The sequence below is a fragment of the Photinus pyralis genome, unplaced genomic scaffold (genome assembly GCF_008802855.1).
Source record: "Photinus pyralis isolate 1611_PpyrPB1 unplaced genomic scaffold, Ppyr1.3 Ppyr1.4_LG1, whole genome shotgun sequence".
NCBI lineage: Eukaryota > Metazoa > Arthropoda > Insecta > Coleoptera > Lampyridae > Photinus > Photinus pyralis.
Window position 1 is genome coordinate 8,168,581 of NW_022170249.1, and position 24,358 is coordinate 8,192,938.

Genomic DNA, 24,358 nt, shown 5'->3' on the forward strand with positions numbered 1-24,358 from the left:
ATGTAAGAAATAAATTAAAGGAACGACAAGGAAAAGCTACACAATTATATAATAGAAAAGCAAAAGAATTGAGTAAGTTATCAATAGGTGATGCTGTTAATGTAAGAAATTTTGAGTTAGGTAGAGAAAAATGGCTAAAAGGGAAAGTAGTAGGCATAAGGCAGGATTGTCCTAGATCATATGTAATAGTAAGGTCAGATAACAATAGAGTAGTGATAAGAAATAGGAAACATATAGTTAAATTGAATTTAAAGACTACCCGAAAATATCTAAACTATAAATTACCAGAAGACTGTCAAGTTAGTTTAGGGGATAGGAACCTTGGCAATGAAACTAGAAATGTGACAAGACAAGATCAGGTTGTGAATAAAGATACACAACCACTCAGACGAACATCTCGTGTGGTCAAACCACAGACCATCAACGGATAGATAGGCATCTCTGTGTTAAAAAATTGGTAATTATAAACGTTACAAATGCCATCTATTCAACAGATAGGGTCATTAATATTTCAATACTCGGTTCACATCCAGGCTGTGTTTGATTGTAATCCCAGATACGTTCTGTACCACAGATCACATCGACATAACCACTAATTGACAATTACGCGGTAAATACAAAACCAGTTATCTGAAATAATGTCATATATTTAAACAGTCTGTTTAACTATTTAGTATCAGTTAAACAGTCAGTTTAAATAGTTTTATTACTTCACATACAATTATTAAATATTTACCACGATTGACAATTAGAAAGTATGTCGATCTGAAACAGTGACAATGCGAATGAACTTAAAGTACCTTCCGACCATTACCTTTACAAAATACCTAATAAAATGTAAACATTTTATGTAAATATCATCTGAGGTAGGTTGAATTATAAAGGTGGATAAATGTAGACTAATACAAATTAGGAAATGGTCTCATTTTTTTATTTTTTCGATTTCACCAAAAGTTAAGTCAAATTAACATGCTCTTAAATCATCTAAATCCTAACTAATAAAATTTTATAAATACAACAGCTCGTAATAAAAGAAATTGGACTGTTATAAAATAATCTTACATTTTTCTAGTAAATGCCAACTGAACTAAGTACTTAACTCTAAAAACGTTTTAATGGGTTGGCAAAAATTGGTTGACAAACATACAAAAGTTTACAGCCACAAATAGATAAAGGTAACATAGGCGTGCAGAGGCGCGACATGCAACTTAAAAGTAAAATTGAAAGACTAACAATATGAAAAATAAATTTAAGCAAAACTAGGCACAAACATCTATTGACAGCAATAAGACTAAAAAATCCCATACAACAGAATACGGTACAGTTCCAAGTTCGTTTTTGGGCTCTAATTTTTTGCCCAGATACTACAGCAACATTAAAATGAAATACGTAAAATGATTGTTGTAATTATAAATTCAAAACAAAAAAAAAACATAACACATACACGTATAAATCACAACATGCAATGCAACAATGCAAGAAGTGGTTCAGAATGCGCACGTTCACCTTGCGGTAAGTTAGGGTGCATCACAGTCTATTGAAATAAATTATTTTTTTCGAATTTTCAGAAATTTTTTATATGCTAAGTCCGTTAAACTGTCTAAATTCTTATAACTTAGTACCTTACCGCATAAAATATTGTTAATTATTTTAATATAATAATGCAAAACTATATTTAAAGTAATATTAAAAAAAAGTTCATTATTTACAATCCTATGTACATCACAAAACAATAGTCCGGCATCGTACTGCACCCTATCATGAACACAACTTTTTAAATTATATTTCGTTATGACTTGGGGTAAAACAGTAAACAACTGGGTGGCTAATTGATCAAAACAATGAATTGCCTTAATTGAAGGCTCAAATAATTGGCACCCCTCATACATTTTTAATCTAATTAGTTCATTAGGCTCCAACTCAATTGCAGCTTCCATTTCTATTTTACAATCTGTACACTGCACACGCTGATAAATTTTTCTCATAACATATCCAGCAACATATGCTGATGCCGTGTCATGCAATGTACTGTGTCTGGAATCAGACAATGGTGCGTAAATGGGCGATCTTACCAAAGCCAACGTCTGACCGCAATCTATTTTTTGCAATATAAATGACTTCAGTGTACTTAAAGCACCAACTGAGTCATCTTTTTCACAATTCGCCCCAAGGGAATGTGAGGACACCAAATTATTAATAATGAGAGATTTAGAAGACATTGTGAAAGATGCGCATGTGGGGTTTGTATTACGAACTCCATGACTCCGTATACATGAGAAGAAATTCTCAAGTGGGTCCTGGTTAAAATCTCTGGGTGCAATAAACCTAAAACCCTCACTTCTAAGTCTTTTCCATATATACATAAAATTTTGCAGTGTGGATACCCAATTTGAGAGTGAAGGAGTTACAACAGAACGTTTTGTTTTGGCATCAACAAAACTCATTGAACGGATTACTGCAATAGCATCCTGCCAAAAACGCATATGGTGTGATTTGTTGCTTACAACGCATCGCAACTTCTTAATCGGACTGTATAATGTATGCCCATTGACACTATCAAACAGCTCATCAAAAAAAAGAAGCAGATCAGCTGTATCATGAGCAGCAGGGTCAAGATATTCGGGGTGATTTGGGTCACTTAGTTTCTGACTATATTTGGCCTTATTCCTAATTGCAACAGCAACAGTGAAACTAAATACCTGAGCACAGTGTTTCACTTTCATTTTCCTTATTTTTTCAGGAAAAACATGTTCGTCTGTTAATTTAGTAAAGGTACTAAACCTGCCGTCAAGTTTGTCAAGCTTATAAGTACTTATGATGTGTTTCCAAGAAGCCACTTTCTTCTTGCCGTCGTGAGTGAAGATCAAATCTTTAGTTAATAAAACATTTCTGATACCTTTAAGAAGATGTGGGCAATCAAAAATATGTACAATTTCCTTATTATCTATAATGTAACCTAAAAACTTATTTTCTATATTACTTTTTACACAGTTTTCATTAGTTTCTTTTAGAAGCTGTTTAATGGCAGCCGCATTTGTGGCACCTTGATCGCTTACTGTGGCAACAACAGTTAAACCACATTGAAAAATATGTGACAGTAAAACTTTTATCATTACAACTAAATCTGGAGTTTTCATAGTAAACTCGCAGTAACAAAAACAAATAGGTTGCTTCCATTTTCTGTGGATGCCTTTTAACATAAAAACCGTTGCGTGATCAGCAAATAAAGCCCTGCGTTCATTACCGCCCAAGTCCACAAATCCCTCAATGAAATCGCCTTTTTGATTGTAGTGAATCCCAGGTCGCAAAGATACTTCGTCAAACATTAAAATACAATATCGATCAAGCCTTTTCATTTTATGTACAATTTCTTGTAGATGTTCAAAAATGTGTACATTCAATCCACAATACAATGGTATTTGAGCCAACATTCTCTTTAAAGTTCTCGGTGATGGTAAAGCAAAAAAATTTGTCGATAAAAATCTATACAACTTTGGACCTTGCTTATAGGCAGAAATTGCAAAAATTTTATCATCCAAAGTAAACCTTCTACCTTTTGCTTTTAACTTTTGATTTTTCATTTGATTTAAAACAAAATTAAAAGTTGTTTTGTTCACGCACTTAAAAAGATAATGAAAATTCTTGTTGTTTGTGATAGCCTGATATTTTTTCTTTAAAGAAACGTGCCTTGCATCTAACTGTTTTACTTTCCTTTTATAATATTTAAGCAAACGGATCTGCTCCTGACAGTCTGATCCAATCCCTAAATATTGACATTTATTTTTTCTTCGACAACCTAAAACAAAAAATTATTAATTTTAACTTGACCATCATGCCAATAAAATGCACAAATCTCAGTGTGACGCATATTCTCTTTTGTGTGCTAACATTTTCAGTTAAAATGATATAAAATTACAAGTGTTGAAGTATTGTAACTACCACAATATAATTACACCACTGTTGTTAAATTACTACTGCACATTTACTTATTAGTTTCGACATTAAACTTACGTTGAATAACAGTAGATCTTGGCGCCTTCGTCGAACAAAATTGGGATGTTGATGGTACAGCCTCATCACTTATTAATTGTATCCCCTCCAATTCATCAACATCCATTTGAATTGGTGCAATTATAGAAGCTGGTTTGGAGACAAATAATGTTCTCTCTACAGTTACCTTTCCATATGATTTAATGACTGGCGTAACTGAACCAACAGGTGAATCAAGAGAAGCTGATTGGCAGGCTAATGCGGCTACAAAACAAAATTATATTAGTGCAAAAAATAGGCCATATTAGTAAGTTCCCACCTCGAACACTTTCTGGTGTCTTAATAGCACATGTAGTCAAAGGCTGGTGAACATGCAAATATTCATCTCCAACGTACACTGAAATAAAGTAATATAAAATCAAAAAGTACGCTTCAGTGGCAAAGAAACTTACAGGGTAAATGTAATGTTGGCAATGCTCCACGAATCAACCTATTATTTGAAATGCATCTCTCATCAAAATGTATGTCACAAATTTTATACCAGCTTAAACTTTGAGGTTTCACTGTAAATAGTTTGTCGTTACCAATCCGCTGTAACCACACATTCCGAATGTACTCCGTGAGGGGAAAACTAAATCTGTTAAAAAAAATTAATCCTAGTTAGATTGTTGACAAGGAATAGATTGCAATTACCTTCTACTTCCACTGTTTATACAGTTAGGAACACAACAGGATCGGGTTTGAGTTGACATTTTCAGTATTATATACTTATTAAACACAAGTATACACCAGCTTAAGGTAAAACACAAATAAAATAACGTCTATTTCGCTTTTGAGGAAAAAACAACAGAAAACACAACGTACATATAAAACACGTGCACGTAACAAATAACAATTTGCAAATGGGCAAAGCGTAAACATCCGGTCACGGACCATCAACGGACCCGTGTCGGATTAACAGACATCTACATGGCACGTGACTGGTAAAGTTCCATGATAATTGAATAGTTTGCCTATCGGTCTCTCAGGTGGCAGCACAATTTCACTGACCAAACACGCGATTTAAAGTGTCACCCCCCTGGGTCAAACCACCGCAAAGAATGAATTTGTAGTAATAGTCAAGCATGTTAAAATTAGTTGTAGAAAGTTAAATGTAAAAAAGGGAGATGTTGTAGAAGCGTGAGTTGAGACACGGAATCTGAATAAAGCATTCGTCATTCAGCACTCCATGAACGTGCATCGTTATTAATAAACTCTCTCGATCCCATCATTATAACATGGCCAGAGTAATACTCTTCTTGTTCCATAGAAGGACGACACATTGCACGTGTAGTGCCATCTATGAAACCCCAACAATTATTTATTGCTCCACCCTTATTATGAATAGCCTAATAGTTATTTACGTTATAAGTCCGGTAGGTTACTTGTAACAGTACGAGTTAGACATTATGGACGAGGCGACGTCAGGAGCCGAGTCAAGAATGTCTTAAACGAGAACTGTTACAAGTACTACCGGACGTATATCGTAACGTATTTTATTTCATACTGTAAGTCTGTTTTGTATCATTATTTCATTTCAAAGATTACAAAATTTCATTATAACCGCTTTCTTTTGCTACGGATTTTACGATCCAAGCACGTTATGTCGCATTCAGATCAAATGAACGCGTTCTTTTGCCAATACGATCAATCCCCCCTTAACCTCGTTTTCGGAACGCGATCCGCATTCCCCTTTCCGCCCCAAATCAAAGTTTCAAACAGATTCAACGGATTCAATCGCAATTTTCTAACCTTACTTTTTATTTCTTGTTTATTTGCAAAAATTGTTGCATTTGCCAAAATGTGCTCCGGAAGTGGAAACTTAACATTAAGCTTACAAGAGGCAGATGTTGTTTATGATATTGTTGTATCCCAGGAGGATTATAATCTCGCCACAACAGGTTTTAATTAAATGAAAAATGTCAATAATTACAATTTTAATGCTTTTAGATATGATTTTTGCCCAAGAATTACTAAATAACCATAAGGAAACTTTGCAAAACACTGTAGTGGAAAAGTCACCAGAAGAAAGGTACCTTACACCCAGTACTTCTACATATAGTGAAGATTCACAGTCAAGCGAAGCATCTTGGTCTGATGCCGAAACACTATTGTTGATATCTTTATATCATGAAAATAAAGATGCCTTTACGAATGCAAAAAAACGGAAGCATGTTTGGGAAATAATAGCGGAGCAAATGTCTGCACATAATTATTTTGTAAGAAATTGGTAACATCGTAAATGATAAATGTGTAATATAATTCTTTTAGCGCAAACCCGAAAAGTTGGAAAGGAAGTGGACCAATTTACTACGGGTATACAGGTCTATAAAAGATAACAAGGGCCCCAAGAAAAGTGGAAGGGGGGCACAACATTATAAATATTATAACCATATTGACGAAATTATTGGCGATAAGCCATCACCTCTGAACCACAAGCTGTTATTAATGTAGGCATCAATAGAACAACAGTCCCTGGATTAGAGACACATGCAGATACTGACAAAGAAGAGAATATAGAGAGTGAAGGAACAAGCGGTACATCTACGCCAACACAATCAATTAATGAAACACCATTAAAGAAGCGTAAGGTATATAACTTGGCAACGGAAAGGTTGAAACAAAAAGAGGTGCGCCATAAGGAAAGAATGGAATTGGAAAAAGCAAAAATTAAACTAGAAGAAAAAAAAGTTACTTTATTGGAAAAATATTTAAAGATAATGGCAAACGAACAAGATTCACAATAAGTTTTTTTTTTATGTTAAAAGAATTGATAATAAGTTTCTTAAGATTTATTTAGCTGTGTTTATGTTATTAGATATTAGTTTATTATATTATACAGTTTCCATAAATATATCGTCATTAAAATCTTTACGCATTTGGCATATATTGTGTAACACGCAAGATGCCCCTATACAATTTATTATGAAACTTGTCGTAAGATTATCAAATTTTTGAAGCCTCCTGAAACGACCTTTTAAATGACCATACGCATTTTCGACCACAATTCTAGTGCTAGAGTGCCGGTAATTAAAATCTTTATCATCATTACTTAGATGACCATTATCCTTTTTTGGAGTACTCAACCAGTCTAAAGCAGGGTATGCAGAATCTCCTATTAATTTGTATTTGCCATAAAACAAGTCTGCAGGATTTTCTGTTGCTGTTTTATATAAGGCAGAACGTCGAAAAACCCTAGCATCATGCATAGATCCAGGCTCTCCTACATAAATGTCAATAAATACCATTTTGCTATTTACAACCCCTTGCATAATGATGCTATGGTATCCTTTCCTGTTACAATAATCTTCAGGGGGAACTTTAGGTCTATTAATTCTAAAATGGGTTCCATCTATGGCTCCAATTACATTACTTATATTTTTCTTTTTTTCAAAGCTTATAGATTCATCAACAGCTTTAACATCAGTAGGCCACTTTATATAGTCACCACTAATCCTAATAAGATATTCCGTAACAACTTTTACAGTACCATGTGCACAACTTAATGTGACATCAAACCTGTCCCCAATTTGTCGGAAAGTTTCAATGTTAGCCAAGTACCACACAGTCAATAACACTGCCTTGGTACTAGTAACACGAGGCCAACCACCCTGTTTGAGTGAGACATTAGGATCATAGCGTTCAATTAATGTGGAAATACTAGTTCGGTCCATTCTAAAATGACTTTTAAAGTCATCCACTGCATAATTCAGAACTATTGTTTCAACATAATCCTTAATTCTTATGTGATTGTCCCTTTCATCATCGTCACTACTATTACTACTTGAAGTACTCATTGCATCCATTGGGGTTAACAATTGATCCTAAAGGTGAAATAAACGATAGTCAGGAATGTAATAAATAATAATGGTTTGTTACCAAAACAAATTTGTTAATATCCATCTGGTTTATTTACTAACCTAACAAATAAAAAATGTCAGACGTGAATTACGTTCTTTTGCAACTGATTCTATCGCAAATAACCCAACCTTACAAAATCATGTTCTTTTAATTTTTTTACGTTCAGAAGTTGCGATCGGAACTGCACTGATCTGGATTCAAAATCCAAAAGTAAAAGAAAGCGGTTAATATTGTAAAAATCGCATTACCTTGTTTCTGTGGCAACGGCCGTTGCTATAGTTTGTAGTTTGTTGACAATTGAATTTTTTTCACTGAAAAATTGACGTTATAAACGTTGTGGGATGTTCCACTGTTCCCGATACAATCCTGTCGAAATCTCATGAAGCAACCGAAAAGTTGGTTCCTAAGAAGTCGGCCGCAAGGTATGAAAAAGAGTACTAAGTGTTTTGCCAATTGAGGAACGAACATGGGGCGAAACAAGTAGAGGAAAAAGTCATGTTGGCATACTTTTTGGACGCAGTAAGTTTTTGAATTGAGATTTTTTTGCCTGGGTATCGGTGTTAAAGCGTCATGGAGCATGGAAAAGCTCATCGACGGCAGAAAAATACATCGAAGGCTCGGTAGAAGGAAAAGTTTACATTGCCCGTATGATACAACTGATACAAGGCGGCGAAAATTTCATTGAAGTTCTACAGCAGAAGGAATCAAACATTACTAACTCGACATCCAGTAATAACCCAGGCGTAGTGTTGAGGGCAATACAAATTGTTTCATTACAATCAATGTTAATGTTTGAAATAAAGAATTACAGTCAAATTTATGTTGGGGTTTTCAATTAATTGTGTGAAGATGTCAAATTTGATGTATACAAATAACAGTCCGGTAAGTGTTGCTTAGCGACACTTACCGGCTCCGATGCTGTAATAACTCACCTACCGGACTCAAAATGATAGTGTAATCGAACATCTACCGGACAGTATGAAATAAAATACTTAATTGTAACGAATGTGGACTGTAGTTGTTTTTAGTTATTGAGATACGGGGTACAGTTTTACTGATAATTCAAAGGGATCTTATGTGATAATGATCTCATAAAAGATAAAACCCTAAACGTTGCAAAAATACCTACTTTCTGCATACAGCCCAGGTAGCAGAGTGTTGTCATATAGACGTCAGTTTGACGTAATCCTTCGGAAATGACGTCGAATGACCAATGGTCGACGAAGTTTAACGGTACTTTAATACTAATATTTACGTCAATATGACGTCGGTGCACTTCGACTACTTACATATGTTATTTTGAAGCAATAACAAAGAAATTTATAAATATAAAACCTGCAAATCTATAATCGGAGGACGACCTTATATCATATATTTGTGTTTTCCAACGTAACAGATCGATTTTTTAAATGTACCGCTAATGTAATCGGATAACTTTAAAATATTCAAAATATGTAATACTTTTATTCTTTATACTATACAAATTTTTTTGCAAACAATGTCTTATGTTACGTACCTACTCAATGATCTTGATAATTGACTACACACCTATAATGATTTGTTTATATGAAACCTTGTTCTAACATGGTGACCGCTTTTGGCTAAATTAATACTGGGTGCCTTCAAAGACAAAAGTAATGATTGTTTCATAGCTCAACTGCAGAAATGGTAGCTAGTGTATCTCTTCTCCAACACATTGTTCTCTACTTCTGTTCAAATTAGTTAATATTAATGTAGACTTGGTAATATATATTACAAAAGATAAATTTTTAAGGAGTCTCGGGATTATTACTTTTGCCTTTGACATATATCTGTTGTGAATATGTCTTTCATCTTAAATTATTTCGTTACAGAAAACCAATTTTCTGACCTGCAAGTTGTTAATTTGCCTACCGCAATAACTCCCAAGAGGTCTTTTTTAGCCAATGATGTTGGTACACCATCAGTCTCTTCATTGGATCCAAATTCAAGGACGAACACCCCTAGCTTCTCTGATTCTCATATCGAACCTCGTATCGAACACACGAATTTAGGTAATGGTGAGAATTATTGTGCGTTGTATTTTGTTAACATCAATTTTGGATTTAGATTTAAATAATATTATGCCAACTTTACTGCATATAAAGGAACAGAACAATCAGATTCTTAAATGGATTAGAAGCCAGGCGTCTCACAGTACGTCATCATCCACATATGAGCTGCCTAATGATCTTCCTGTCACATTTCCGATAGTTCGACAAGTAGATGTTCCCATAATCGAAGAATACTTACAAAATGATAGACACCTAACAAATTTGGTAAGAATATTAATCTTAAACAATTGCAAGTAATAATGTAAACACATTTCTTTACCAGGTGCTGTACTTTTCAACGTTAGGTGGGCGTGATGTGTCCTCTAAAACGAATAATATCCTAAGGAATATATTTTGTGACAACCTTGCAAAAAACTATAGTTTTTACGGCACTAGGTCACAAAAACAACCATTCCACGACAAACAATTGAAAACTGTTGTAGTTAGTAAGTACTTTATATAGGTTAAGGTTAACAGAATAATATTAGTCACTTTTTGAAGGAGCTGTGCAAATCCACTCCTAAAATAACAGCTGATGAGATCTGCGGATATATAAAAACTTGGCTGAAACACGCTCCCTAAAGAGAGGCAAATACATTGAGGCAAAGACAGAATCGTGATCGGCGCACACCTTAATAGGTACTAACATTAAACTTAAATAGCTTAAGTTTTCGATAGTGATTAGTGTCGCTATATTATTAGTTATTTCGCTACCTAGTTTAACACCAGTTTTATTCAAAATGTCAAATAATAAACCAAACTATAAATTTAAAGATTTGGTTGGTAAAAGGCAAACATACAGAAGAGTAGCGAAGGCATTGAAAACTTTAAAACATAATTCAAACCTTGAAATAAAACAAAATGTTGCAACACAATCTCACATAGATGGCGAGGGTCAAAATGAAATCAATTTTGTCGAAACAGAAGTAGCCACTATTACTAATAATGAAGTAAGTGATTCCAATAATGCTAAAGAAATCAACTTTCTTGAAACAGAAATAGTAACTTTTACCAATGATGAATTAGTTCATTCTAATAACACAAATAATGACTGCAGTGAAAATAAAAACAGTTTTATTAATAGTATACGTCTTTGGGCAATTACAAACCATGTAACACATTCTGCCCTTACAAACCTCTTGCATGTTCTACACCCAGAATTACCCCGGGATAGCCGTACCCTTTTAAAAAACCCATTTACATTTATCTGTAAACAATTGGACGATAATGGTCAATATTGTCACTTTGGTTTAGAAAATCGGTTAATATCATTTCTGTCTTATGGTCTTATGGAATGGTTTTTGATAATAATACTATTTCACTTAGTTTTAATATCGATGGCTTACCTCTGTACCACAGTTCTAATAAACAGGTTTGGCCAATTCTATGCCTCTTAAAAAATACTCGAAGTAAAACATCCCCATTTATTATAGGACTTTTTTATGGATATTCAAAACCTAAGCCTTTAACATTATACTTAGAAGATTTTGTAAAAGAACTTAAATGATTACTGGATTCAGGCCTCACATTTAATAACATAATGTATACTATTCAGGTGCATAGCTTTATATGTGATTCTCCAGCCCGTGCTTACGTACAGTGCATAAAATCGCACGGTGGATATTCCAGCTGTGAAAGATGCATGGAACCAGGTGAGTATGTCATGGTAGGGTAGTTTTAAAAGGAATAAATGCAAACAAAAGAACTGATCAATCTTTCGTTTTACAAAGCGATGAGGATCACCACATAGGTGAATCACCTTTGCTTACACTTCCAATTGGATTAGTATCTCGATTTGGGATTGACTATATGCACTGTATATGTTTGGGAGTCATATGCGAAAACTGCTTGTATCTTGGGTGAAAGGTAGCCTAGCTGTACGCTTAAGGAGTCAGTTAGTTAATGTATTATCTGAAAATCTGATTTCATTAAAAAGTTTTATACCAGTGGAAATTAATAGAAAACCAAGATCTTTGTCAGAACTCATGCGATGGAAAGCAACAGAATTCCGAACATTTTTACTTTATTTGGGTCCACTTGTTTTACTTAATGTTGTTGATCAAGCAGTGTATGAACATTTTTTATTGCTTCATGTTGCTGTTGTCCTAGTAATGTCTGAACACCATATTGCTATGTTTGGCAGTCAATTATCTTCACAACTTTTCAATTTATTTGTAACGCACAGTGAACATATTTATGGTAATGAGTTCTATGTGTACAATGTACATTATTTAACTCATTTACATGATGATGTTGAGATATTTGGCGTTCTAGACAATTTTTCTGCGTTCCCTTTCGAAAATTATTTGGCCCAAATCAAGCGTTTAGTGAAATCTCCCGACAATCCTTTGCCTCAAATCTCTCGTCGCCTATTGGAAATGTCCCATTCATGTGATCCTTGTCTAGGAAATTTAAGAAATGACGAAACGAATCATAAATTTGAACATAATTCAGGACCAACAGCACAATTACTGTGCAAACAGTTTAAGCAAATTACTATGGATGGTTTTAGTTTTTCCATTTACTCTTATTCTTGCGCTGATTCTTATTGCCTGACCAAAGATAAAATGGTTATTCGCATAGAAAATATATTACTCTCCTCATCTAGAAATACTTTAATTGTGTGCAAAGAGTTCAAATCATATGAATCCTTTTATAACTATCCTTTTAATTCAAATGTCATTGGTATTGTTAAGATTAAGGATTTATCACTTGAACTCAAAGTTATTACACTTAAAGATATCACTGCAAAATGTATAGTTTTACCAACTAATACAAAAGATAACAGTTGGATTTCAATGCCTTTAATTCATACGTTGTAATAAACAACCAGATCTTTAATTAAATGCATATTATTACACAATATAATATGGTTTTAAGTTTTCATATGTTAGGTGAAAGTATTTTTATTTTGGTTGAAATGTAGGTACATATTTTACATTATGTTATTTTTTGTAGTTTCTTACTAAGATTTAAATAAAAATTTTGTATAGAGATTGTGTCATTTAATACCTCCAAATACGACAATCAAGGTCTCTAAAATACGTCATTTGACGTATCCAAATACGTCATTTCACGTTGATCAATGACGTCGATGGGCTGTGTCATGTTGTCGTCATATTTCCGTCATAATATCGTCATATTTTTAGTGATTGTGACGTAAAATGCGACCATAAAAGCACGTCATATTGACGTGACTCTGCTATCTGGGAGTTCCATTCTTTCTCGGTTTAACCACTGAAGACTATTAAGGTCCTCTAACAAATTTCCTCTCTCTCTTAAAACCAACTCGCTTGTCCAGGGGTTGGCAACGCGCCCGCGAGAACTTTTTGATGTGCCCACAACACACGAGCGCTCGTATCTTCGTATTCAGTAACAACTTGCCATTCGTGTTTCGTGATCAGTGCGCTACCTACATAATTATTTGTAGTACTGGTTTGTTAATTTGTGCTTTTAACATGAGTAAAAGACCAAGGACTTACTATTTTAATAAAGAGTGGGAAGAACAGTTCTTCTTTATAGAGTTTAACGGAAAAAGTATTTGTTTATTATGCAACGCCAGTGTAGCAGTGCCTAAAAAAAGTAACATTGAAAGACACTTCAATACTGTGCATTCGTCGTGTAACAATAGTTTTCCCCCAAATACTGAAATCCGAAAGAAACGTGTCGGAGAATTGAAGACAAATCTGACAAAACAACAAAGTGTTTTCACCAGACCAGTTCAACTTTCGAAAAGTGCTACTATTGCATCTTTAAAGGTTTCTCATTTGTTGGCTAAAAAGAAAAAACCTTTTGTAGACGGAGAAATAATAAAGGAAGCCTTTTTAACGGCTGCTGATTCTGTTTTTGACATTTTTAAAAACAAAAGTGAAATTATTTCAGCTATTGAAGCGATACCATTGTCAGCCAGGACAGTGTCGAGAAGAATAGAAGTTATCGCTATTGATATGAAATCGGAGTTGGAAAGTGATATTAAAAAGTGTAAGTTTTTTTCTCTTCAACTCGACGAGTCCACCGACATTACCGACATTGCACAGCTATGTGTTATTATTAAAATGGTATTTAATGATTTTACCACAAAAGAAGAATTTTTAAAGTTGTTGCCGCTGAAGGGTCGCACACAAGGAAAAGATATTTACGATGCATTTATAAACTTTGCAGAAGAAAGTCAATTGCCATTAAAAAAGTTGGCTGCCATAGCTACTGATGGTGCGCCTGCAATGATAGGCAATAGAAATGGCTTCGTTGCACTGTGTATGGCAAATGAGATGTTTCCTCGATTCGCTCATTATCACTGTATCATCCACCAAGAGGCATTGTGTGCCAAAACTCTTCGTTTCGAACACGTCATGAAAATTGTCGTAAAGATAATAAACTCTATTAGGGCTGCTTCAATGCAACACCGTTTGTTTCGTCAGCTTTTGCAAGATGAAGATGCCGAGTATGCGGACTTGTTATTGCATACAGAAGTTCGATGGCTGAGCAAAGGCAAAGTGCTTGTACGCTTTCTCAGTTTAATAAACGAAATTAAACAGTTCTTGGCAACAAGAGGGGAAGATTATCCACAGTTGACTAATAACTCATGGCTTGCAGATTTGGGGTTTCTCACTGATTTAACAATAAAACTCAATGAACTAAATCTGGAAATGCAGGGGAAAAATCGTCATATTGCGAAGATGGTTGGATCAGTGAATACATTCAAAGCCAAACTGACTCTATGGAAATCTCATTTATTGAAAAATTCAACATCACACTTTCCAAATTTAAAGAAAGTTTTCGACGACCTCAATTTATGTGAAAAGGATATTAATACAATTTCCTTTGTGCCTCATTTAGATACACTTTTGGACGAATTTAATTCTCGTTTTCAACAATTTCATAATCTTGAGCCAATCTTGGAGTTCATAATTAACCCATTTGCAGAAGGTGATATTTCGCAAAAGATCAAAAACTATTTTGGCATAGAAAATTATGAGGAATTAGAGCTGGAAATAGTAACCATGAAGAACGACTTGAACCTGAAATCATACATGCGAGACGAAAACTTTTGGAATATCGTTGATTCAAATAAGTATCCTATTTTAAGAGGATTATCTCTTAAAATACACGCCTATAGTGCATCAACTTACACATGCGAATCTATATTTTCAACAATGAAGCACTTGAAATCAAAATATAGAAACAGAATGACAAATGTAAATTTGGACCATTGTATGAGGACAGGTACTTCAAATTATGAGCCGAATTTCATCAAGTTGTCGGAAGAAATGCAAGGTCAGGGATCACACTAACTAGCAAGTAGTACTTAATCTTTGTAACAACAGACTTATATTAACTGTATGTATTCCTGTTGTAATAAACATCTTCTTTTGTCCTTATGTAACATTTGATTTGCGTTCACCATTCATGCGCCCTTCATGAGTAAACTATTTTAGAATGAGCCCTTACGCTGGATAAGGTTGCCGACCCCTGATCTACTCTATCTGCAGCATCTGTAACAATTGTCTCAGGTATGCGGAGAACGCGCCTTAATCTACCAAGATGCTCTCTTCTAAATCTAAAATTTTGCAATACTTCCTCGTCGGATAACAAATTTAAGTCAAAAGGAAGTCCTCCGATGTCTACTTATTGCGATCAATTAAAATATTATCCATTATTACGAATTCTATGTCATCATCTCCTCCGCCAGCAAAAATCACAGCTTCCAAAATTGCCTCCATTCAAAATTTTATAAATTCCAACTCTACGAGGAAACTCGTACCTCCTATACAACCCAACAACAAAGATTTAAAACGTCTTAACAAAAGTGAGGTTAAAAATAACGTCACACACGCGTGTTTCCAATAACTCGATTCTTTACATTATTTAGAGCTGCAGTAACGTTTTCCCTTATTAAAATAAGGTTATATTTAATTAAGGTTAACCTTATACAGCTTTGTCCAGTAATGGGATAGTTAAATAAACTTAAAATATATAAGTTGAGTATTTTTATTAAAATAACAACATAACATGGCGCAGTCAGGGGTCAATTAAATGAAGACATCACGGGTGAAAGGAAAAAACTGAGGATTGCAGAAATATCGGAAGAATATTATCGTGCACGAGCCCACAAGGACCAACAGAATGGAAACGCTAACCCAACCGAAACCGATGAGCATGAGTGGAGATCTGGGAAAGAATTGGAAAATTTTCAAAGAAGATTTTAACATATATTTACTTGGATTTGATTGTAATTAAAAAAAATTTTTTTTCCTAGCTACAGGAGGAACAGAGAAAAGTCGAAAGGTGCAAGCGGCAATATTAATGCATTGCATGGGGAGAGACGCCAAAGAAGTCTTGAATACCCTGGAGGTTAGTGATGAAGTAATTAAGTCCTTGGATGATTATTTCATTCCCAAAACCAACACAAGTGTCGAACGGCATAAATTCAACACTCGAGTACAATTACCAGGTGAAACCTTCGACGCCTTTCTCAGCGACTTGAGAAAAATTGCAGGAAATTGCGAATTTAACACATTAAAGGATGGGCTGATTAAAGACAGGATCGTGTGTGGAATAAAAAGCAAAAGGATCCAAGATATATTGTTACGTGAACCAAACCTGGACCTGACGAAGGCGATGGAAATATGCAAGGCAGCGGAGCAAACCGATGCACAATATCAAGCAACTGGTGGAAAAAACCGACACAAATGTCCCGCTTATGGACGTGTATGCAGTCAATGTAAAAGGTATAATCACTTCGCTCGTAAATGTAAATTGACAAATCGTGTGCATAGTATTGATACCAATAAGAGTGCTGAGTCAAGTAGTGATGAAGCGCAGGAATATGTGTTGGGATCACTTGAGGTGGCAAACATCAATTCAGATTGGTATCAAAAGGTGAAAATTGTTGATGAGAATAAATCCATGAATTGTAAACTAGATACTGGAGCGCACATAAATGTGATCCCAAAACATATTTACGAAAACTTACATTTAAAGTGTAAAATGCAACCAAGTAAAATAGTAGTTAGGAATTATGCAGGGAATAGATTGAAAGTAAATGGTTCCTGTGAATTACTTTGTAGAGTGAATGAAAAGACGCAAAATTAAAATTTTATAATTATAACCACTGATCAAAATTCAGTACCAATTTTGGGTATTGACAGTATACAATCTTTAGACTTGGTAAGGTTGAATGTTGGTGGAATAACGAATGCACTGGATAAAAGTAAAATAATTACACAGCATGCTGATCTGTTTGAAGGTGTTGGTAAGATAAAAATGAATCCAGTTCATTTTAAATTACGAGAAAATTATGAACCGGTAGTGGTGCCCTGTCGTAAAATTCCCTATCAACAAATAGAAAAACTGAAACTTAAATTAAAAAGAATGGTTAAAGATGGAATTGTAAGCCCCATCAATGAACCCACAGAATTTGTGAATCCCATAGTTATTGTAAATAAGCCAAACGGCAAGATTAGGATATGTTTAGACCCACAAAACCTAAACAAAGCTATAGTTAGGGAGCATTACCAATTGCCTACATTTGAGGAATTAACACATGATTTAAAAGGCATGAAATATTTTTCGGTGCTTGACGCGAATAAGGGATTTTGGCAAATAACTCTAAGTAAAGAGTCTGCAAAGTTAACTACGTTTGCAACTCCATTTGGCAGGTTTCAATTCTTGAGATTACCATTTGGTTTGTCCTGTGCACCAGAAATGTTTCATAGGGTTTTCACAGAAATTTTTAGAGACATAGCAGGGGTAAAAACATATATTGATGATTTAATAATTAATCTATGCAAAAACCAAAGAAGATCATGACACAATTTTGAGTAAGGTATTAAATAGAGTTAAGGAATCAGGTATTAAATTAAATAAAGAAAAATGCAGATTTGGGATAAGCGAAATTAAATATGTAGGGTATGTGTTGACAGAATCAGGCATTAAACCAGGTAGCGACAAAATTGAAGCTATTCGGCAGATACCTAGTCCACAAAATTCAAAAGAATTGTCTCGATTTTTAGGAATGGTAACATATTTATCTAAATTCATTCCTAATTTATCAAAATTAACGTATAATCTTAGACAACTTACAAAAAAGGGGAGAGAGTGGCTGTGATCAGAGATACACGAGAGAGAATTTAACAAACTAAAGACAACACTAAGTAGTAATCCTGTACTTCAATATTATGACCCAAACGAACCTATTACTCTTTCGGTAGATAGTTCCAAATATGATCTGGGTGCAGTCATTTTACAAAAAGAAGGTCCCATTGCATATGCATCCAAATCATTAACGGACGCCCAAGTCCAATATGCTCAGATAGAGAAAGAGATGTTAGCAATAGTTTTTGGATGCCAGCGCTTCCATCAATATTTATATGGCAAAACATTCACAGTGGAAAGTGATCATAAACCACTTGAAACTATATGCAAGAAAGCACTAAGCAAATGTCCCTTACGGTTACAGAGATTATGTTAAATCTGCAAATGTACCAATTCGAAGTCAAATATAAGCCAGGTTCGCAACTTTACCTTTCTGATGCGCTATCGAGAACTAGTTACAATGATATCAATTTCGAAATAAAGGAGTCAGAAATCGAAGCACAACTTAATGCCATTGAATATATCAGTATATCAAAAAAGCAATGTAATAGGGTAGCGGACGAAACAAGTGAAGATGCAGAATTAATGGAATTAAGTAAGGTAAGGTAAGGGTTGGCCCGAGTCAAAGAGAGAACTTAAAGATAGCATAAAACCTTATTGGAAATACAGACATGAGTTAGTTTTAGCTAGAAATCTAATTTTTTAAAATCAAGAAATAGTAATTCCAAAATCCTTAAGATCCGAAATGATTAGTCGTCTCCATTATCAACATATGGGTATTAGTAAAACTATATTAAGAGCAAAAGAACCAATATTTTGGCCATTTATTACCAAGGAGGTGACCGATATAGTTAGTAACTGTCAGGTATGCCTCAAATACCAAAATAGTCAACAAAAAGAATCCTTAATAACTAAAGAGATACCGACGAGACCTTGGCAATTTGTTGCTGCAGATTTGTTTCATTACAAAAACAAGGAATATTTATTGGTAGTAGATTTTTTTTCTAAATTTCCTGAATTGGCGTCCCTTAATAATGATACCACCTATGAAATAATAATACATAATATGAAGTCAATATTTGCTCGACATTGTAAACCTGAGAAGTTATTTACAGACAATGGTCCGCAATTTGTAAACAAAAATTTCCAAAAGTTCATGAGTGAATGGGAAATAATCCATCAAACCAGTACCCCAACTTACCCCCAATCAAATGGATTTATTGAACGACACGTTCAAACCATAAAAAGGCTAGTAAAGAAAACTATTCAGGATAGCAAAGATGTATATTTGGCATTATTAGAATACAGAAACAGTCCAATTAATAAATACCTACCGTCTCCAGCTAAATTACTTTTTGGTCGACGTTTAAAAGGTCACTTACCTGTTCATGAGAATCTCTTAAAACTAGATTACAATATTGACACTTACATAAAAGAACTAAAAAGAAATCAGCATGGCCAAGAACATTACTATAATAAAAACTTTAAAGATCTAAAAGTATTGCAACCTGATGATGAGATCATGATTCAAAGTAAAAGTAAATCGTGGGAACCAGGCAAAATAATTAGAATAGACAATGATCGTCCTCGATCATATGTAGTTCAAACCGATAAAGACGAAAAGCATTATATTAGAAATCGTAAATTCCTTCGTAAGTGTGAAAAAACAAATGTTTTGCAAGATCACATTTATGATGAGATACTTGATAGTTTTATACCTATGAATAAAAATGTAGAAAACCAACCTAATATAGAAACGGAGAATGTAAATGGGAGAGAAATAGAAAGTAAGGAAAATCAAAGAGAGGTAGTACGTGAAAAAGACAATACAGTGACAAGGTGCGGGAGAACAGTAAGAAAACCCATACGATTGAAAGATTTTGTCTAAATACCATGTGATTGTTTTGTATTACAGTATTAGACATAAGTAGAATTAAGTTTTCATTTGTAAAGGTATTTTTAAGAAAGGGAGATGTTATAGGTATGATGTAATGTGTGTTGCCTACCAGCAACCAGCGTATACTGAACCACGACATGACCTCGGTAGAGACACATGTGAACGGCTGGCAATGAATTAATGTAATGGGATAGTTAAATAAACTTAAAATATATAAGTTGAGTATTTTTATTAAAATAACAACATAACAGTCTTTATTTCGTCGCCAAATCCATAGTCTGAATGTAAGAATTAAAAATTATTATAAATTAGGCTATTTAGGTATTTGTTGCTTTTTCGTACAAGTTTATAGAGATTTTATCTGCTTTATCAGTTTTTAAATTTTTGTTTACAACACATTTACCCCGTAAAAATAAAGGATTGGGGTAAATGTAATATATCAAAATCACATTTACCCCTTAAGCTCTTACATTTGCCCCTTTCTTTTTTTCACGTTAAGATGGTTAGATATTTGGTGCGTTCGGTATTGCAAATCTGAACCCACTTTTCTCACTTTTTGTTCGAAACGTGTTCGGAAATTGCACTCCGTTTTCTTCGTTCGCTCTAATCTCCGTTCGTTAATGTACTTTGCGAACACTCCGATCTTCCTCTGTTAGCTCCGGATAAAATCACGGAGCTAACGGAGCATGCACGAAATGTCATAAAAATAACCTAAAACTTTCTGCAGCATTGTTATTGTATCGTGCGTTCATAACCTTCACAAGGCGTTGTTGTTTTTTGGCAGTTATTTTGGTTTTTATTTTACGTTTTATAAAACATGGAACAGGTGCAAGTTTTAGACGATACGACAGAATTGCGTAACATTGATGGACAAATTTATCTTTACCATAAAACTAGTAAGTACTTAAGTAATGTTATGTAAATAATACCATATAATTTTTAGCGGACAGCTATGCTGCCGTGTTAATCCAAAAGGGCGTATCTGCAATTTTATCAGAAAGTGAGTTAATACGTTTATATGTGTCTTCACACGCAATTCTATCATTCTATTAAGATCGTCAGGCGTATCTACATATACTTTGGATGCAAAACGTGAATAAAAAAAGGGCGTATCTACAATTGAAGATGTTTTGTTAAACAGAAAAGTCGTATGTGATGTTGTTATGTAGAATGGGCGTATCTACATAATTTTTCGTTAGTTACGCCGTTTTCTCTTAACATAACCCTGCAATTTTACCGCCAATTTATATGCAATGTATTCTAACCTATATTTTTTGTGTTGGGTGTGTGTGTAAGCTACTCCGGGTTTAAATAGTTTCAGTGTGGTAGCTCTTGTGAATTATGGAAAATAGAGGTAAGAAGCTAGTCAGCCTTGCATTAAATAAGGAACTTGCTAATAAAATTAGTGACTTTAAACGTAACAAAGCGCGATTTAAAGATGCAGAAGTTTGTGACCCAGATTATATACCGGATGTTGAATGTTATTCAGTAAAAGAACAAAGTAACAGTGAAACAATTAGTAACGCAGCAAGTACTGCTGGGTTAAAAAGTGGTACGGGAGTATCAGTATCGTTAGCACCAAAAGTAAACAAAATAAACGTTTTAAGTCATGTAATCATCAACCCATCCATTCATCAGTTTCCAATTTATGCTGGCAATGTTAATGAAGTTCCTATAGTTAATGAAGGACTTGTTAATAGTGATAGTCAATTCATTTCCTCCTTGTTAGATGAAATGTTGGATAACGTAATCCGGCAAGTATGCAACAAAAAAGGTGAAGTCCGAAAGCGAAAAACCTATGCACAATCAGTAAAAGAAAGAATGCAAATAAAATCGCAGAATATTAAACAAAAACACAATCTGCAAGGATCTTGTAAAGCACAATGTAAAAAGAAGTGCGGAAAGATAATTGATAACAACCATCGACGTATCATAAATACGCAATATTGGGACATGTCTAAACATGAACAAAAGAATTTTATTTTACATAGTGCAACCATAATGGGCATTAAAAGAAACACTACTGGAAGATCCGATTCAAGAAGGTCGAGAACCTTTAATTATTTTTTCAAGGATGCCAAGGGTGAGCCACAAAATGTTTGTAAAACATTTTTCCTTGGCACTTTAGGATATGCAGCTAGCAACGATAAAGTTGTAAGAAATGTTTTATCAAAAGCACAAAGCACATCACTGTCAGCAAAAGCCGATGGACGTGGCAAACACAACTCAAAGAAAATTGATCGAAAGATTATAGTTGAGCATATCGAATCATTTGGTCCAACCATTTCCCATTACCGAAGGGAGCATGCACCACAAACAAGATACCTTCCAAGCGACATAAGTATCAAGTTGATGTATGATGATTTTAAGAAAAAACACCCAAACGTTGTATTTTCGTATTATCTATATCGAGAAGTTGTAAGCAGTATGAGTATCAGCTTTGCCAAGTTAGGGCATGAAGAATGCTGGACGTGTGAAAAGATGGAGCAACACGGAAAGAATACTGGACACACGAAGAATAATTTGAACTTTGAATGTGAGGAGTGTACACGATGGAATACACATCATAATAAGTATACAGAATCTCGCAAACGATACGAAATTGATTCATCATCGATTCAAGACCGAAACAAATTAATAATTACGGTAGATTTACAAAAGGTAGTTCATCCAGTTTTATTATTCTTTATTAATTATTGTATTTTTAAGGTGATCATGCTTCCGAGATGCGATACATTTAAGGAAATTCTCTTCACTCCGAGAATCATTGCATTTAATGAGAGTTTCGTGGTTGCTGGTAAAAATAAAGTAATTGCTCCCGTCGCAGTAGTTTGGCACGAGGCCATTGCAGGACGGTCCAAAGAAGACATTATTAGTAGCTTTTATGCGTACCTCTTGTCAATCCGAGATATAGAACACCTTGTTATATGGCTGGACAATTGTTCAGCCCAAAACAAAAATTGGTGTCTGTATTCTTTTCTTGTTTACATTGTAAATTCCGATGAGGTACGCCTTCAATCCCTGGAATTGCGATACTTTGAACCTGGTCATACATTCATGGCGGCTGACTCGTTCCATCACCGTGTTGAAGTTGCTCTTAAACGAAAGGGTAAAATATATGACTTTTTAGACTACGTAGACGCTATAAAGAGTGTGCCAGCAAAAGTTATAGAAATGAGTATCGAAAATTTTTATCTCTGGAAAGATAATTGTTCACAATTTAAACTTAACAAAATTACCCCACGCCCATACATCTCTGAAATGGTAGAAGTTAGTTTTGCGAGAGGAGACAGAACAATAAGTTATAAAACAGATTTCAATCAGCCTGCTGTGAAACTCAATTTTTTAAAAGCGGCGTGCCAGAAAAGCGGAATTATTAAACCAGACTGCAAAACTGCTCCCAGAGGAATTTCGAAGGACAGAAAAGACTTAATCATTAGTAAATTAGGCAGCATTATGCCTACAAATCGATTAAATTTTTGGAAAAATATACCCGTACATCAAATACCACCTACCGATCTTGATGAGGACTAGTTAAGAATAGAATTTTTTTTTCTTTTATGTACTTTTTATTAGTCAATTTACTCTTTAAATTGTTGTCTTCGTTCAAATTCTCAGAAATAAAATTGTACAAAAGCCAAGAAACTTTTTTTTTATAGTTACGCCCTATTCGGTAATGAAAATCAGTACATTTGTTAGGTTAAAAAGTCGTATCTATCAAAAGTCATATATTTAGCAAAAATTATAAACCGTGGTTAATATTGTTAGAAACTTAACCTAATTTGTCGTGACATTAGCAAATAACGATACCTGTAACTTAAAACCACTTGTTGGCAATATAAAAATTGTAAAACAACAAATATCTCAAAAGTAAAATTTTGTCAGTTACGCCCTTTTGGATTAACACGGCAGTATGAACAGGTAGTGTTTCAAGAAGAGCAGGAGCGAGCACCTGACAACCAAGACTTACCCGATACACAAGAAGCGGATAAATCAGCTGGTATGTATATACTAACAGCACCATGTCTTTTTTACAAATTTATATGTAGATAAAACGGAAAAAAAAACTTGGACGAATGAAGCTACAGTTTTGCTAATTAAGTTAGTGAAAGAGTATGACTCGGATTTTCAAAATTCAGTGAAAAAGCATGTCTGGATAAAAATTTCAAAGCGTTTAATAATGTTGCATACACAAGTGACATGGCAACAGTGCGACTCTAAATGGAAGAGTTTGATGAAAACATATCGAGATATAAAGGAGCATAATGCAACTTCGGGCAAAAATAGAAGAAGGTGGGAATACTTTGAAATAATGAATGATATTTTATACAAAAAACCAGAAATTGAAGCAGTGGCCACCTGTAGTAGCCACACCGGTCTTGTTAAAAGAACAGATAAAGAAAAC

General features: G+C 34.3%; 2 protein-coding genes across 2 annotated transcripts; both read left to right on the forward strand.

Moving 5' to 3' along the window:
* The first annotated feature begins 5,740 nt into the window (after positions 1-5,740).
* LOC116159727 (trihelix transcription factor GT-4-like) lies at positions 5,741-6,747 on the forward strand. The gene is made up of 3 exons (XM_031472790.1): positions 5,741-5,930; positions 5,980-6,248; positions 6,301-6,747. Exons 1-3 carry the CDS (start codon positions 5,831-5,833, stop codon positions 6,481-6,483), a joined length of 552 nt encoding a protein of 183 aa, XP_031328650.1. The 5' UTR covers positions 5,741-5,830; the 3' UTR covers positions 6,484-6,747.
* Positions 6,748-21,954: 15,207 nt separating this feature from the next.
* LOC116170790 lies at positions 21,955-23,487 on the forward strand. Its single transcript, XM_031487333.1, has 2 exons — positions 21,955-22,614; positions 22,663-23,487. Exons 1-2 carry the CDS (start codon positions 21,955-21,957, stop codon positions 23,485-23,487), a joined length of 1,485 nt encoding a protein of 494 aa, XP_031343193.1.
* The last annotated feature ends 871 nt before the right edge of the window (positions 23,488-24,358 follow it).